Source organism: Nannobrachium achirus (genome assembly GCF_963921795.1).
Source record: "Nannobrachium achirus genome assembly, chromosome: 9".
NCBI lineage: Eukaryota > Metazoa > Chordata > Actinopteri > Myctophiformes > Myctophidae > Nannobrachium > Nannobrachium achirus.
In genome coordinates, this window is record NC_137818.1 from 36,973,313 (window position 1) to 36,989,419 (window position 16,107).

At 45.4% G+C, this 16,107-nt stretch overlaps 1 protein-coding gene across 1 annotated transcript in view; it reads left to right on the forward strand.

Annotated features, from left to right (window-relative positions):
- The window catches only part of plxna2 (plexin A2), a 281,673-nt gene that overhangs the window by 141,336 nt on the left and 124,230 nt on the right, over nt 1–16,107 (forward strand). Inside the window, exon 5 of the mRNA XM_080732455.1 lies at nt 1,921–2,021. Within this exon, the coding sequence (XP_080588581.1) occupies nt 1,921–2,021 (101 nt within the window). The remainder of the gene's footprint in view (nt 1–1,920; nt 2,022–16,107) is intronic.

A 16,107-nucleotide genomic window follows, 5' to 3' on the forward strand; every position in this document is an offset into this window, starting at 1 on the left:
CCTCAAAACGCTATTATTCGAACAGGCATTTGTTGTTGGTATTTGATTTTAATTTTATATTTCCTAGTAACTAACTGTATAGCCTTTTTACCTGCATTGTTTTTATTGTGTTTTTCTGTCAATGCCTGTAAAGCACTTTGTGAGATCTCTCTGTAAAAGGTGCTATATAAATAAAATTTACTCACTTACTTACTTACTTACATACACACACACACACACACACACACACACACACACACACACACACACACACACACACACACACACACACACTCACTCACTCACAAAGTAAAATCCTCAGTGTTCATTTAACTCTGAAAATGTTCAAATGAAACCAAAGGGACTCGTTTTGTTTAATTTGTGCACTTTTCAATTTTACCATTTCACTATGTAGACTCGCTGGCTGGCTGGTGAGACATGACGCACTTTGGCACCTCAGATGTGTGTTTTTACACCATCTGGAGTTTTGTCTATGTCTGTCTTCGGCTCTGTGCTTATTTATGTAAATGTTCTCACCTGCCCTTGTCTAAGTTTAATGCAAACGACAAATGTACTATGAGCACAAGGGTGTGTGCTTGTTCTGTATTCAAATCGCAGGCCTCCCGGGCGTCTGATGAGTACTGATTATAGCTTGAGTGTTGACTGGCTTAGGAGTGTATTTACTTTACCCTCACGTACCTATTCAAATGCCACAGTGTTGACATACTGTATGTACCATATGTCTCACCTTAGAATCACACTATTGTTCTCCAGTGATATCGTACATCCTATTAGAACAATTCTTCATACAGTGTTAACCATATGAACCCTAGCGTCCTTATTCTTGCCATGTCATAGCAAGCGAACGACGAGAGTTTAGGAGTCTAAACTGGACTAATACAACAGCAGACATTCATTCAGTTTGGTGTGGATGCTTGTTTATTTATTTATTTAACATAAGGTTTAAGTGGTTAATAATTACTTAATAATTACACCTAGTTACACAACTATGCACCACTCATATGTTTTTGTCTAACAGGGAACATAACATTAGCCAGGTCAAACTGCTAGCTAGTTATCAGTCAAGTTAGTAAGGATTTTATTTTGAAGCTGCAATCCATAAGATGCATGTCCTTCCCCCGGAATTCGAACCCAGGTCTCCCGCGTGGGAGACAAAAGTTCTACCGCTGAGTTGAGACGGAATGCCCACGTGGGCAGGGGGGGAACTTGCACTTGGAGCAGTGTCTGTATGCTGGGGGGGAGGTATGCTGTGGGTGTATTTGTCCAGGCTCTACCTAGGGGGGACAGATGCGTCTGGCCAGACAAAAGCACAGTGATGGTGTTGAGGAGCCTTTCTCTGGCCAGCCGGTCCCAGCTGCTCGCTAGTCGCTATACACTTTCTATAATACAGGCTTGTGTGGAAAACCAAAGCAACTGTTGCTTTTTTCACAAATGCTCACGTCTGTTCACCTCCTCTTCTACACTGTCAGCTGGCTGCAGCGCACAGCAGCGCACAGCAGCGCACGCGCACACACACACACACAAACACACACACACACACACACACACACACACACACACACACACACACACACACACACACACACACACACACACACACACACACACACACGCGCACACACACACGCGCACACACACACACACACACACACACACACACACACACACACACACACACACACACACACACACACACAAACGCACACACACACAGAGGCCTCTCTGTGTGCCTGTTCGTTGTGTGCATCTTTTGAAGTGCAGAGTAAAATCCTCAGTATTGGTTCCATCTATTTGTAACTCAAGAGAGTGTGAGAATGTAACCCAATGTACCCTCACATGATCATTTTGGTGACATTTTCACACGCTGAACGCTCAGAATTGTACTAGTGTGCTGATCCCAATACGTTGGTGTGTTTTCAGGTCACCCAGGTCCCCATCGAGTCATGTGAGCAGTACGGGACGTGTGGAGAGTGCCTGAGCTCTGGAGACCCGCACTGTGGCTGGTGTGTCCTGCACAACATGTGAGTATAGTCCTCAAAAGTTTCATGAAGTATACAGTTTTGTCGAGGACATTACTTTTACTGCTTCGACCAGCTGTTGGCCGCTCAGATGGCTCCGAAGACCGCTCCGTGGGGAAGCTGTTGGGGGGGTTAAGTGTCTTGCTCAGGGACACTTTGACATGTAGACTAAGCGAGCCAAGGGTTGAGGCGGCGACCTTCCGATTCCCTGGCGGCCACACTACCCACTCAGGAAGGGACGTGCAGAGAAGGTTTGAGAGGCAGGGGCTGACATTTCTAAAAGTGCCTTTTGGTGAAAATATCGAAAATAGCAGACCTCCAAGCTCACAATGCGTCGCTCGGAGGTCAGCTATTTTAATTTCTTGATACCACACTAAGGTTTAGCCTTCATGTATGGCATGGAAAGAGCGCATTTGCATTTCTTTCACCATAGTGAAAACAGCATTCATGGTCTGGAGAGGGCACTTTTTACAGACTGTTAAAAGGGCGGGGGCTCAAGCCCCCTTTGATGTAAATGTGCGCACGTGCCTGCACTCAGGCTTTTTAACTGTGTATATCACACAGCCGTTGTTGGACATGATCTCGACGGGCTTCCTCCTCCTGCCTTTACGTTGACTTCCAAAAAGGCACTGTAAGACTTAAGCCCTCCATTTCCTCATGCACAGGTTAAATAAACAGAGCGGGGCTTTTTCCACCTCTCCGTTGTTTATCCCAGATGAAATCTGAGTTGGAGGGAAGTACAGTAGATGTGTGTACAGGGCTGAAATTGAACAGCTGTTGCCCGGAGCTGTGCAGCGGCGGCGCTCCCTTCCAGAGCTGCTTGCCTCGGACGGACTGACTGCTGTCCTATGCTGACATGAGGCTGATATCTACAGATAGAAATGCTGTCTTGGAATGTGAAAAGACAGTGTGAATGTGAAACGGAAAAATACGTGAATTTGTTCACAGACAGAGAGAATCATGCATGGTTTATTGTAAAATCCGGAGTGTTATTTTAACTAGGAGAGTTTACAAATGGAACCAAACGGACCCTCACAGGTCCATTTAATTCCATTTTTACACTCTGTGAGTTGAATTGACACTCAGGATTTTACTGTGTTGTTGTGTTTTTTATTTATTTATTATTTCTGAATTAAATTAAGACTCAAGATTTTTCTGAGTTTTTTGTGTGAACTGTGAAGGCAGTTCTGATGATGTTTTTGGTTCTGTGTACATGTACACATGCATGCCCCTGTGTGCTTCTGAACTGTCTCTTAAGGCCAAAATCTCTTACTTACCTGAGTACATTGGCCATGACACTGTGACCACAGAGGCACAGAAGGCATGAGTGACACCTGCTGGACATTACCTGCTACTGCAGCAGTATGGACATATGCCTTGTCTGGCAGCAGGGATGAAGAAGAGGAAGGAGCATTTATCATATTTTAGGCAGGAGTCACTGGCAGTGGTACTGTAGATACATGTAAATGGGAATGAAGTGGCCGGTTAGCAGAACTGATGGAGAAGGAGATGCTGCGGAAACAAGATAATAATACAACAAGCCGCTGAAATAAACTAAGAGATTCTACCTGGGTGTCAACTCTCTCTCTCTCTCTCTCTCTCTCTCTCTCTCTCTCTCTCTCTCTCTCTCACTCACTCACTCGCACGCACGCACGCACGCACGCACGCACGCACGCACGCACGCACACACACACACACACACACACACACACACACACACACACACACACACACACTGTTTGTGCTGTTGTTTAAATGGCCCTGATTCCCTTTTCTACAGCTCTTCTTAATAAAAGCATCTAAGGTTATCGCTGAATCGTGTGTGTGTGTGTGTGCGCGCGTGCGCGTGTCAGAGCCCCACCGCAATCATCATTATCGTGATGGCAGACCCTGCAAAGTGCACTTAAAGTAATTTACATCACTCCAAACCTGGGGACAGGACAAATAATTGTCTGGCGACAAGGTAATTCAGCATGTGTTTTTCTGCAGGGATATAGGAGGGTTCAGCTATACAGCCCCGTGCTCCCTGCAGTCTGCATGCCTTCACACAGGGATCATTTACCACAACATTAGCCTCCATGCTAAGGCTGTTAATCACACCGTTTCTTTCTAGGTGCGGTGGGGAATGGAACTGAGGCGGGTGGCTGTGCGTTGTACCATACATAGTGCATCAGGCTGCTATTCAGGCTTTACCACTGATTTATGCTTGGTTGTGCACTTTTGTTGCGCAAGTAGTCAATGGTGTGAGCTTGTAGATCAGCTATTGTCGGTGTGTGTGACACCAGCACGCAGCTACGTATAAATCAACCTTTAAATGGTGAGGAAGGAGCGAGAACCGTTGGTGTTGAAGGCAGCTGTGGGGAAACAGGAACAGCTGCTTGATGTGTGAATGCTTTTTGTGTGTGTCTGTGTGTCTGTGTGTCTGTGTGTGCAAGAAGGTTTGTGTGTGTTTGTGCGTACTATTGACCATATTCACACGTCAGACATTTTGCTCTTACTTCATACTCCGGTATGATGACATAAGCGCGAAATGGGCGCCGTGTGAATAACACCATGTGAATAATAGTCAGTTGTGTTTTTATGCGAACACTGCGTGCACTGCATTACTGTACCACAAGGGGAAAGGGTCAGCACCCACTTTCATGTCCGATCAGCCATCTGTTTCCCAACAGCATGGCGCCCCTGTGACACCTGTCTCACCCTCCCCTCTTTCTATGACCCTGCGTCAGTGTGGGGCTGCACAGACCCCCCTGTCAGCTCCAGCTAAGCTACTGCAGAGAGGCAGACAGGGGTGAGAGTGTGCAAAGAACGGAGGCCATAATTTAGACACCACGGCTCCCGTGTGCCTGTACACGACTCTTAATCAGCAAATTAGCGACTAATTCTGACCCGTTTTTTCCACCCAAGGTGGTAATGATGCAGAGGGCAGCGAGAAAAAGAGAGATTACCTGCAAAGCGGGCGCGTAGTTGTGTTTGTTTGTAGAGTAGTCAACTGGAACAGGAGGAGTCTTTTACTGCATGTATCACTGGAGATGAATGCAGCTGCTTCCTCTTGGTGCGAACTCTAACACCCCATGCACCTTCCACAGCACACACACACACGCACGCGCGCGCGCGCGCGCACACACGCACACACACACACACACACACACACACACACACACACACACACACGATTAATTGCTCTTTGTGGTGTCATTCACACAGCTGTGCCCATAGTGTCTTACCTCCATCCTCCTATGCCACCTCATCTCTCCATTTCTCTTCTCCGTCACCCATGAATCCGAAACCTAAAGCAATAATGATTTTATGACATTAGCCATCCTCTCAAAGGCTTCTCATCTTGCATCTCATCTCATCTCCACCACTCACATGTGTAGTCTCCTGTTTGGACGTCCCCCCTCCCTCCGACCTCCTCTGGAATCATCTCATCCACTCTGGAGATGGTTGGCTTGCCATACATAAACATCCCTCTCTTTGATCAACCCCCCCCCCCCCCCAACCATGCATGCAGCTGCCATCCACAATTTCTGTCCCCCTTTCTTCTTGTCTGGAGACACTCTGTTTATTTTCTCCTCCTCTTTCCCATCTTTACGTTTGCGGCGTGCACAAGCTGATGGAAGAAGCGCTTGATGCTAAGGTAGCTAATTAGGAACATGGCAGGACATTAGCTCACTAGCGGTGATGAGGAGGAGAAATGGAGAGAGAGAGAGAGAGAGAGAGAGAGAGAGAGAGAGAGAGAGAGAGAGAGAGAGAGAGAGACGCAGCAGGCTGTCCAGGAGTGGGTCTCTCTAGCTCTCAAGTGGCGTCTCTCTTTCTCTCTCCCTCTTTCTCTTTCTGCCGTCATTTTGTCTTTCTCCTATCCAGCGCGGTGTGTTAACACTCTAGTCCTTTAATTACCGGCAGCTGCTAGGCACCCGCTGAAAGCACCGAGGGGGAAGAGAAAGACGGGAGACGAGAAGAATGAGAGGAAGAGAATGAGAAGAGGGAGAGTGTTTGATAGCACACCAGCAGGCCCACAGAACTGGGCGGCATTTTGATGGTGGCTCAAAAGGAGATCCTCTTCAGTCCCAGCTTCATGAAGGGATGTGAGCTGGATGTGGCTCAACCATTTGAACCTGACCACAGTCCAACAAACCATGGAGGCTAAACTGATGCTGCTACTATCCTGCTGTCCTTCCCTTCTTCTCTCCATGTATAATGATCTCTCTCATACGTCTCCCTTATCACGATATTTCATTCCTTTTCCCCGTCTCTCTCTCTCTGTGTGTCTCTGCCAAAAGCTCATCATGGTCAGATTAGCTTTCTAATCATGGCCTAAAGATGCTTTTCGGTTCCAAAATGCCACACGTTCCTCCCTTCTCCCTCTCCGCATCCTCTTGCAGTCCGGGGTTGGATTCAAGGGTTTTTCTCACATTTGTCACAATTTCTTTCATGTGAGATTTTCATCCGTAGTTGACATTGGATGACCATTCCATCGAGTCAGCATTCTACCTCCCCCTGTAGTAATGCTATAACAATGATTATATTGCAATAGTGAATGGCGATGGGATGGCAGTAGTGAATGGTGATTGGCTGGACACAGAGGGGATCATGTAATATGTACATAAGAGTGCCCCCCTCGTCACTGGTGACTGAAATCAGTTCTGTGATGTGTATATTAATGTATTAAAGTCCCAGGAGACTGATGATGGGTGATCTGGAGGCAGAAATAGACAGCTAGTCTCCTCTGATTGGGGATGGTAGTGCGTTGTCAGTCTGTGTGTGGCTGAGTGTCTTAGATCTCTTTCAGTAGCCCACAGGGCAACAGCAGCAGCAGTATAATTAGATAGGGCTTCATGCCTCTATGGCTAACTGAAATGCTTGCCAAAGTAGAAACACATATTACATTTTTTCTTATTGTCACTGCATCATCGTTCTCTTTTTGCTCCAGCTGTGCGTACTGTCCTGGCGTCTCTTTTGTCTTTATTTCTGTCTTGCCTCACGCTGCTCCTGTGGCAGGCAGTAGATGGATATGGGACAGGGGCGTCACAAGGGGTAGGAAAGTGGGACTGAGTTACCAGGGCCCAAGGTGGAGGGGCCCTAGTAACTTTAGCTATTGAAAAATAGCAGATATAGCTAGATCTGCTATTTTTGAAAAGTCGTGAAAATGTGCGCAAATCTTTGAATGTATTTTTAAGTGAACATTTGTAACTCAAATTTTGCTTCTGGGGGGTCCCTGGAACTAAATATTTTGAGATGGGGGGGGTCCTTCACATTTGCTCAAAAAAGTTTGAGCATCACTGACATGGAAACATAGGTTTCTTGGCACACATTTTCACGATTTTTCAAAAATAGCAGATCTACAAGCTCGCAGCGCGGCACTCGGTGCCGCGCTGTGAGCTTGTATATCTGCTATTTTTCAATAGTTAACATTCATGGGGGGCCCGCAGTGAATCCTTGTTGTACCCAGGGCCTAGAATTTGGTGTGACGCCCCTGATATGGGACAACTGTCCACTTCCACAGATCAATGTTATTAGCCTAAATGCCGTCAAACGATTTGTTCGGCATCCGGGGCAAAGCAGGCTAAGTGACTTCACTTCATCAGTCACAGTTTGGGACACGGCCCACTTCTTAAAGAGATCAGTCTCAGTTTGGACTTGGCCCATGCAGGCTTTAAAGAACCACTCCCCCAAAAACGTCTAGGTTTTTGTTTAGTTAAAGGGCCACTTCACCTCTGGGACAACCAGATCTTATTGTATTGTTGTTTGGGACACAATCCTGAGTTATTTTTTGTGTTCAATCTGTTTTTTGAGATATTTTAGTATTTCAGCATGTACTAGTGATGTGTTTTGCATCATATGATGCAAAACGCATCACTGATGATGCAAAATGCATCACTAGTCATGCTGAAATTCTAAAATATCTAAAAACACAGATTGAACACAAAAAATAACTCAGGATTGTGTTGATCGTGTCCCAAACCAAACAACAATAAAATAAGATCTGGTTGTCCCAGAGGTGAAGTGGCCCTTTAATGTCATCACATTGACATCACATACTGAATGCCAATCAGAGACTCAATAAACACATGCATTTACATGCACTGATCAATGAGGAATCAGAAGTTGTGTTTTTGTCGTGGTGCATATTGTATTTGTTTTCTGATATTCTCTGTGGTTATTGTGTTACCCAAATTCTGGAGGATCCAATCCATGTTTATTTATTGGAGAAGAGATGATTTTTCTGAGGATTTTAACCACACAGGGACTTTAATAAAGAGATGAAGCAGTCCTAAATTGGTCACCCATTTCTATTATGTCTACATTTCTCAGACTTATCAACAAATGTCACTGTGACCACCATCAATGGTTTGATAAACTATAATTGTGACTGGAACGTTCTGTCCCCTGAGGGGGTTCTAGGGGGTCCACAGCAACATGAGGAACAGAACTATGTTGCCAATGCCACGCACAAAATAGGAATTCCTAGTTTAAAGTGGTTAGTTTCAATATACTGTAGTAAACGTTTCACCAGCTAGAACATTTGAAATGTACTATATAAGAATGACTATTCACATACAGTACAGTAGCTTTTACTTTCCCACCTACAGTATAGACAGTTGTAGAATTCTGTACTTAATCCAATGTAACAACTAAGATATTCTCTTATGAGGGTCCCTGGCACAACATATCTTCAAAAGGGGGTCTTACGTATACATTCCTTTACATCAGGGGTCTTCAACAGGGGGTCCGGGACCCCTAGGGGGTCCTCAGTGTTACTACAGGGGGTTCTTCAAATCTTTTTGTGATAAAAACCTTTTTTTCTCCTTTTTATATTAACCACTTGAACCTAGTGTCCATATTCTGAGGACCTTAGCCAAAAATAGCAGATCTACAAGCTCGTGAGCTTGTAGATCGGCTATTTTCGGCAAAGAGGTTTGGTTTAGAGGGGAAAAAGAGCAGACTAAGTACAGGATAAAGGTCAAGTTTAATAGGTAATGACGGTTCAAGAGGTTAAATATCGGAAAACACAAATTGACATGAATCCAAAATACACTGATGATTGGGCTGTCAAAACAATGAATGGAATCTATGAAAAGGTTGTGGGGGTCCCTGCTACATCTCTCTCTCAAATAAGGGGTCCTTGGCCTGAAGACCCCTGCTTTACATGAAAATGATGAGAACCACTGAGTTATAACATATAGCACAGTTAGCTCATGGAGAGCAGTAGCTTCTACATACTGTATATAAGCTGCGATTGATGTCCAGTGGCAACGATAAAACCACCTCTAATTTACCTATGGCAACAACAATTAGCGTAGCAATGCTAATGGCCGCCACAGCCCATTGTGGGTGTCAGACGGTTTGCCTAACGGCCTCCTCGTCAGCTGCAGCTGCAGTCAGCAGAGCAGAGGGAGTCTGCATCCATCTCCCCAATCTGTGCCTAATGAGATATCGATCACGGACACGCACTCGCGTGCATCGATACGGCCATGGAATCCTAGCACATAGAGCCGCCACAGTTATTAATGATGGCTGATATACTGCGTCGGTGCTGTGTGTTGAGTGGCGAGGCTAACATGTGCTGGATTTGTAACTGGCCTGACACTGAATGGCGGTAGAGTTCAATTTATAGCATCAGAAAGTGAAGGTGGGGGGGCTGGCTTGCAATCACAACGTATTAATCATCACATTTTCTACCATATTAGTCAAGCCTACGCAGTAATACCCTCAGCGTAACTCAGAGACTGTACAGAGTTTGTACATTTTGTATTTGTTGCGACCATAGGTCACAGTTAACTATGAAAACCGCCACATCTTGTCCGTAGGTCCGTGAGTCAGTGAGTAAAGCCTCAATGTCTATAGCCATGGATATCATACCATCTGCACTTGGGCTGACTTGGTTAGCATTATTTGTATGAACTATTAATATAGACATATTGGATCATGCGCCATCTAACACCAGTAATAAATCTATTGAATGGATATGATATGATGTGATGCTGATATATTTATAGTCATCTATCTACACACTGGGAATATGAATACAGTCAATCTATAACAGTGCTTATAATGAGCACTTGATCTCTCTCTCTCTCCCTCTCTCTCTCTCTCGCTCTCACTCCTTCCCATCATAGAGTTGGTCAGACATGAACTCTGGGTTTCAAACATGTCAGTCCAAAACCACACAGCAGCCTCAGCCTGATCAGCTCAACACGTCTCTGTCCGGTTGAAATTGAATACCCAGAATTTACAGCGTCCTCCTCATCCCTGTGGTCTAAATTTTAAATGGATATTCACGCACTTTGAGGATCCAGCAGCCTGCCACAAAGCCTCCCAATGATTCAGTGCAAATCCTCAATTTAACTTGCAGGGTGTACAAATCTAAGCAATTTTGGTTACATTTTGTACACTCTCTGAGTTACTCATGGCTAAATGAACACTGAGGCTTTTACTGTGTGCGCGCTTTGAGCAGGCTGTGGAGAAAGGAGGCTGTGTGTGTGTGTGTGTGTGTGTGTGTGTGTGTGTGTGTGTGTGTGTGTGTGTGTGTGTGTGTGTGTGTGTGTGTGTGTGTGTGTGTGTGTGTGTGTGTGTGTGTGTGTGTGTGTGAGTGCGTGCGTGCGTGCGTGCGTGTGCAGACACTGCACACCACCGCTTCCCTAATCATCCCTCTTTTATCGCCACTGTCGGGCAGAAACCTCCTATCTCCAAGTTTCAGTTTCTTTCGTAAAGCAAAGCCCTGCTTCATCATACAAGACTGTCGCACAAAACTAGTGAAAATAGCTGATCTACAAGCACACAATGCCTCACGGCGTGAGGCGTTGTGTGCTTGTAGATCGTCTATTTTCACCAGCCTATTTTAAATCATTTTTAAAATGATAAATGCAAAACGAACGGTTTTGGACATACTGTACAAGGTTTCCACCCGACAACGGCGTTATGTGGGAGCGGCGGTGTCCCAGCGCAGTCGGTCTCCATACATGTTTACATTAACATGTGTTTTCTGCACTGAGGCACAGAGTCCCACGGCAGGGTTCCATTCATAGCAGCACAGAGGAGGGCTTTCCATCAGCACTTACTACTAAGCATTAGCTAACCACTATTAAACATGAAATATACATGTAGTCTACTGTCCTCTCTCTCCACCTCCCCCCACGTATTCACCTCCTCCAACCATTTCATATTTACTTTGCTCCCCTTTCTGTGTGGAATCTTGTGATCTAGGACTCTTCTCTTTTTCAGTAATATATACAGTAGGCCTATATACTGTATATATATATATACATAAAAAATAATGGGATTTAGATTCACTTTAACGCTTTAACTTTAAGCACAAGGAGAAGTTTGGTAATAGATGAAAGTGAAGGATAGTATTCTATTCAGATGGAAATTATGATGGAAATGAGGCTACAATTGAACAATAACAAGCAATTAGCTCAAATAAACGGCAGCAAAAGAGAAACGATCACGTAAATATACTGTACAAAGAGCACAAAAGAGCAAGGTAAGAATAACAATGACAGATAGTTGAATACCTTTTACCTTTCTTGTTTAGTTTCTAATGATCTGGGCCTCCTAGTATGGCAGCACAAGTCATTTCAAAATGGCTCCCTCGGGGACGCCTGTTAGTTCAACCAGTTAGTGCTCTCTAACCCAGGGGTGTTCAAAGTGGGTGACGGGGCACCCTGGGGTGCCGTGAGATAATTTGATAATATTTGGGAGTTATTTGGACACTTGAAAAAATATTTAGTATGATTTTAAACTTGAAGTACAAAGTTATTTTCAGTCAGTTCTAACCAAAATGGCTATTATCTCAACGTTTTCCTCGCAACATAATCACTAAAATATTGTCACTGTCGGGCAGAAACCTCGTATCTCCAAGTTTCATATGTGTACGTCTTTTGGTAAAGCAAAGCCCTGCTTCATCATACAAGACTGTCGCATACAACACCTCGCGTTGCGAGGCATTGTGTGCTTGTAGATCTGCTGTTTTCACTAGTTTAGTACATTTTATAGATGATAAATACAAAACGAACGGTTTTGGACATACAAGGTTTCAACCCGACAACGACGATATGCTATAAATATAAGGTGCTGCGAGTGAAAATTATAATGTAGGGGTGCCTCGGATTAAAAAAAAAATATTTATGGGGTGCCCTGAGACCCCAGAGTTTTGGAACCCCTGCTCTAACCACATGCTCCTTATGAGCTGCGAGGTCTCAGGTTCGATTCCAGCTCCACTGTCTTGTCTTGCACGTCTCCCCTCTCCCGACCTCGGGTTACCTGCCTCTCTGCCCTCTTATCTAATAAAGCAATAAAAGATGGCTCCCCCACGCTCAGCTTCTCCCATTTTCAAACGTGACGCTCAGAGCTACACTTAGAGCTGCAATCAGACAGACTCCCTTCAGACCTTCACTGAAGTCTTAGATGTGAGGAGGAAGCAGAGAGAAGAGTGGAGAGGGAGGAACGGAAATCTTCCCCTGTCGCCTGCCTCCTCTGCACTCCTGTCAAGGCCAGGCTGAGTGCGCGCGTGCGTGCTTGTGTGTGCGTGAGCGTGTGTATGTGCATGTTCGCAGGTGTTTGAGAGCGAGGGAGCACACAGTATGTGTGTCTGTATAGTATGCCCAGGCACCGGCGAGCGAGTGTTTGTGCACACGAGAGGTGAATGCACGATGGAATGCACGGTATGAGTGAGTACAGTAAAGTGTCTGGCTCTGAATGCTTGTGTGTGAGTGTCTGAGACTTTGCACACGGCTGTGTGTGTGTGTGTGTGTGTGTGTGTGTGTGTGTGTGTGTGTGTGTGTGTGTGTGTGCATGTGTGTGTGTGTGTGTGTGTGTGTGTGTCTATGAGAGTGCAGCATGGCAAAGACGACAGGGTAATTGCCTGTCTGGAGCTAAGGAACTATGAAGGCAGGCAGCGGAGAGGACCCTGAGGTTAGGCTTCATACAGGAAGCTGCCGGTGCCCCACATCACTCCAACGTACGGTACATCATACAGTATATCGTCACTGTCGGGCAGAAACCTCGTATCTCCAAGTTTCAAATGTGTACGTTTTTTTGCAAAGCAAAGCCCTGCTTCTTCATACAAGGCCGTCGCACAAAAGTAGTGAAAACAGCAGATCTACAAGCACACAACGCCTCGCACCGCGAGGCGTTGTGTGCTTGTAGATCGTCTGTTTTCACTAGTTTAGTTCATTTTTAAAATGATAAATACAAACCCAACGGTTTTGGATATACAAGGTTTCCACCCGACAACAATGATATAGTAGATGCTCCATTTCATTCCAAGTGTCTCAGTCGGGTTTACACCCACATAATTGAATGCTCAATAGAAACGATAAGCCTTCGTTGTCCTTTGACCTGCACGCTGTCATATGTAGTAGCATGGAGTTTGTATTGCACTGCCATTGACACAACGTCTTTGTGTGACATTGTTAACGCTGGGCCCTTGCGGGTCCATATGGGTCAATGTTTAGTTAAAGGACCACTTCACCCATTTTGAACCCTCATATAATTGGTCCTCACAAATTCTCATTATAATATGCAAAAAAATCTGTCTATTCACTCGGAGGAAGTCTGTGAACAACATTTTTATACCTTTTTGTCAATGCGAGAGTAATGGCATTTGAAGTGGTTGGATGTGTTCTTCCGGACGGAAGCTCATAAGTCTAGGCCAGGGTGGGTTCCCCAATAGGCGGCCCGCGGGACATTTGCGGCCCGCGGGGGGCTACTGTCTGGCCCACACCAACCCCAGTAATAATGGTGGTATAAGAGCAGCAACAACACTAGTATATCGTCATTGTCGGGTGGAAATCTTGTATCTCCAAATTTGTATGTTCTTTTGCAAATCATACAAGGCCGTTGCACAAAAGTAGTGAAAACAGCAGATCTACAAGCACACAACGCCTCGCGGTGCGAGGCGTTGTGTGCTTGTAGATCGGCAGTTTTCACTAGTTTAAATAATTTTCACCCAACAATGACGATATCTGAACTGTCGCAGTCGCTGGAGTAGTGGGAATGCCGCCGTCGCCCTCTGCAATGTTGTGGCCCTCGGCTTGGTAGCCTAGACATAATTCGGCCCTTGGGGAAAACTAATTGGGGAACCCTGGTCTGAAATTGGTCTCTCATCCAGGAGGCCTTGGTCAGGACATAAAAGTTACGTATTGCAGCTTTAAATGGCAGACATCAGTAACAATGGAGCTCTAGCTGAGTAGTATTTCAGCACCATGGACAGAGTGTGGAAATGGAAAGCCTGGAGGCTGGAGCTGTGGGGGGGAAATTCCAATTACAGCCACCGGGACGCAACGATCAATCTGTTTGTGTTCATGCATGCCTGTGTGTGCTGCTGCTCGTTAGTGTTACTGTGTGTGTGTGTGTGTGTGTGCGCACGTGTGTGTGCGCGCGTTGGTACATTGTTCCTTTATTTTTTTCGTCTCTCTCTCTCGTATCGAGCCGTGTGTGTGTTTCTCCAAGCTTTTTGTGTTCGAAATAAATTAATAAATGAATGAATGAAAGGATTTGTGTCCTCCAACAGGCTGCCATGTTGCATTCCCTCCTCCCCGTCTTCAGCACCTCTGGACATTCCGCAGCGCGGATGGGCCTCTCTCAGGAGTGAGTGAGACGGTATACAAAAAGGAACGGAAGAGAGGGTGGAGGGGGGGGGGGGCTGCTGAGTGACAGCCCCCAGGGTCAGGGAGAACAGGAGAGTAGGTGTAGAAAGATAGAGCGAGAGAGAGAGAGAGACGGGAGGGATGCTAATGCTAAGTCAGGACATGGAATACATACCGGTACAAGTGTTCATTTATCCATTCGTACACTCTTAGGGTCTTCAACAGGGGGTCCGGGACCCCTAGGGGGAGTTACTGCAGGGGGTCCTCCAAATCTTTGAGTGAGTGATAGAAACTTTTTTTCTCCCTTTTTTATAATAACCACTTGAACCCTAGCGTCCATATTCTGAGAACTTTAGCCAAAAATAGCAGATCTACAAGCTCACAACGCCTCGCAGCGCGATGCGTTGTGAACTTGTAGATCGGCTATTTTCGGCAAAGAGCTTTGGTGTAGAGGGGAAAAAGAGCAGACTAAGTACAGGGTGAAAGGTCAAGAATATTAAGTATTGACGGTTCAAGTGGTTAAATATCTGAAAACACAAATTTACATGAATCCAAAATACACTATAAATAAATAAACGATATGGAATCTATGAACAGCTTGTGGGGGTCCCTGCTTCAACTCCCTCAACTAAGGGGTCCTCGGCCTGAAAACGTTGAAGACCCCTGAGTTAAATGAACACCAAGGATTTCGTTGTGTACAGGGAGAAGGCTGGATGCTGGTCAACAAACATTCAGTGTCACTTCAGCTAATGAGGGAAGCAAGCGGGTCAGCTTGGAGCTACACACACATAATGGCTGTCTCCCGAAACCATGGCGACAACAAACCTCCTGCCCACCAGCCCCCCCTCCCACCCCCTCCCCACTACGCTTTCTTTCTTCCAGCTGAAATGAAATTACAGAAAAGGAAATAACAGTGCGGGGGAAATCAATGCAAGGCGCTTTTGTCAGCTTAATGACCGCTCAGCTTTTCTTTTTTTTTCCATTTACTTATTCATTCATTTATTATTTTATTTATTTTGCATCTGTACTTCCACAGCTTTGGGCTATGCATAAAACATGGCCCTGCAACCTAAGAGCACATTAAGTATAATTTTCTGTCTCTGTATCGCGGATGTACTGTATGAGAGATTCTCTGAATTGCTGGCATAGTAACGCCTTGCCAGGAATAAAGGACTGTGGAAACAAAAACAGGGAAGGAGAGAGAGAGAGGGAGAGAGAGAGAGAGAGATGTGACAAGTGGACGGGAGATGGATTGCTGGAGTCAAATATGCAAAGAATGGCTTAGAAAATGGGATGCATAAAACTACATAGCAGAGATGAAGAATCTCAAATGGCCACATTAAAGGTATAGAACGAGTGTCTGGTTTGGTGAAATTGGCGTCTTTAAAAAGCTCTCACAATGCTGATGCAGCCGTTTCCCTTTTCCCCCGGGAGCGGGCACACAACTATTAGTTCTACACAGCCCTACTCCCTACCCCAGGGATTAGTGTGTGAGC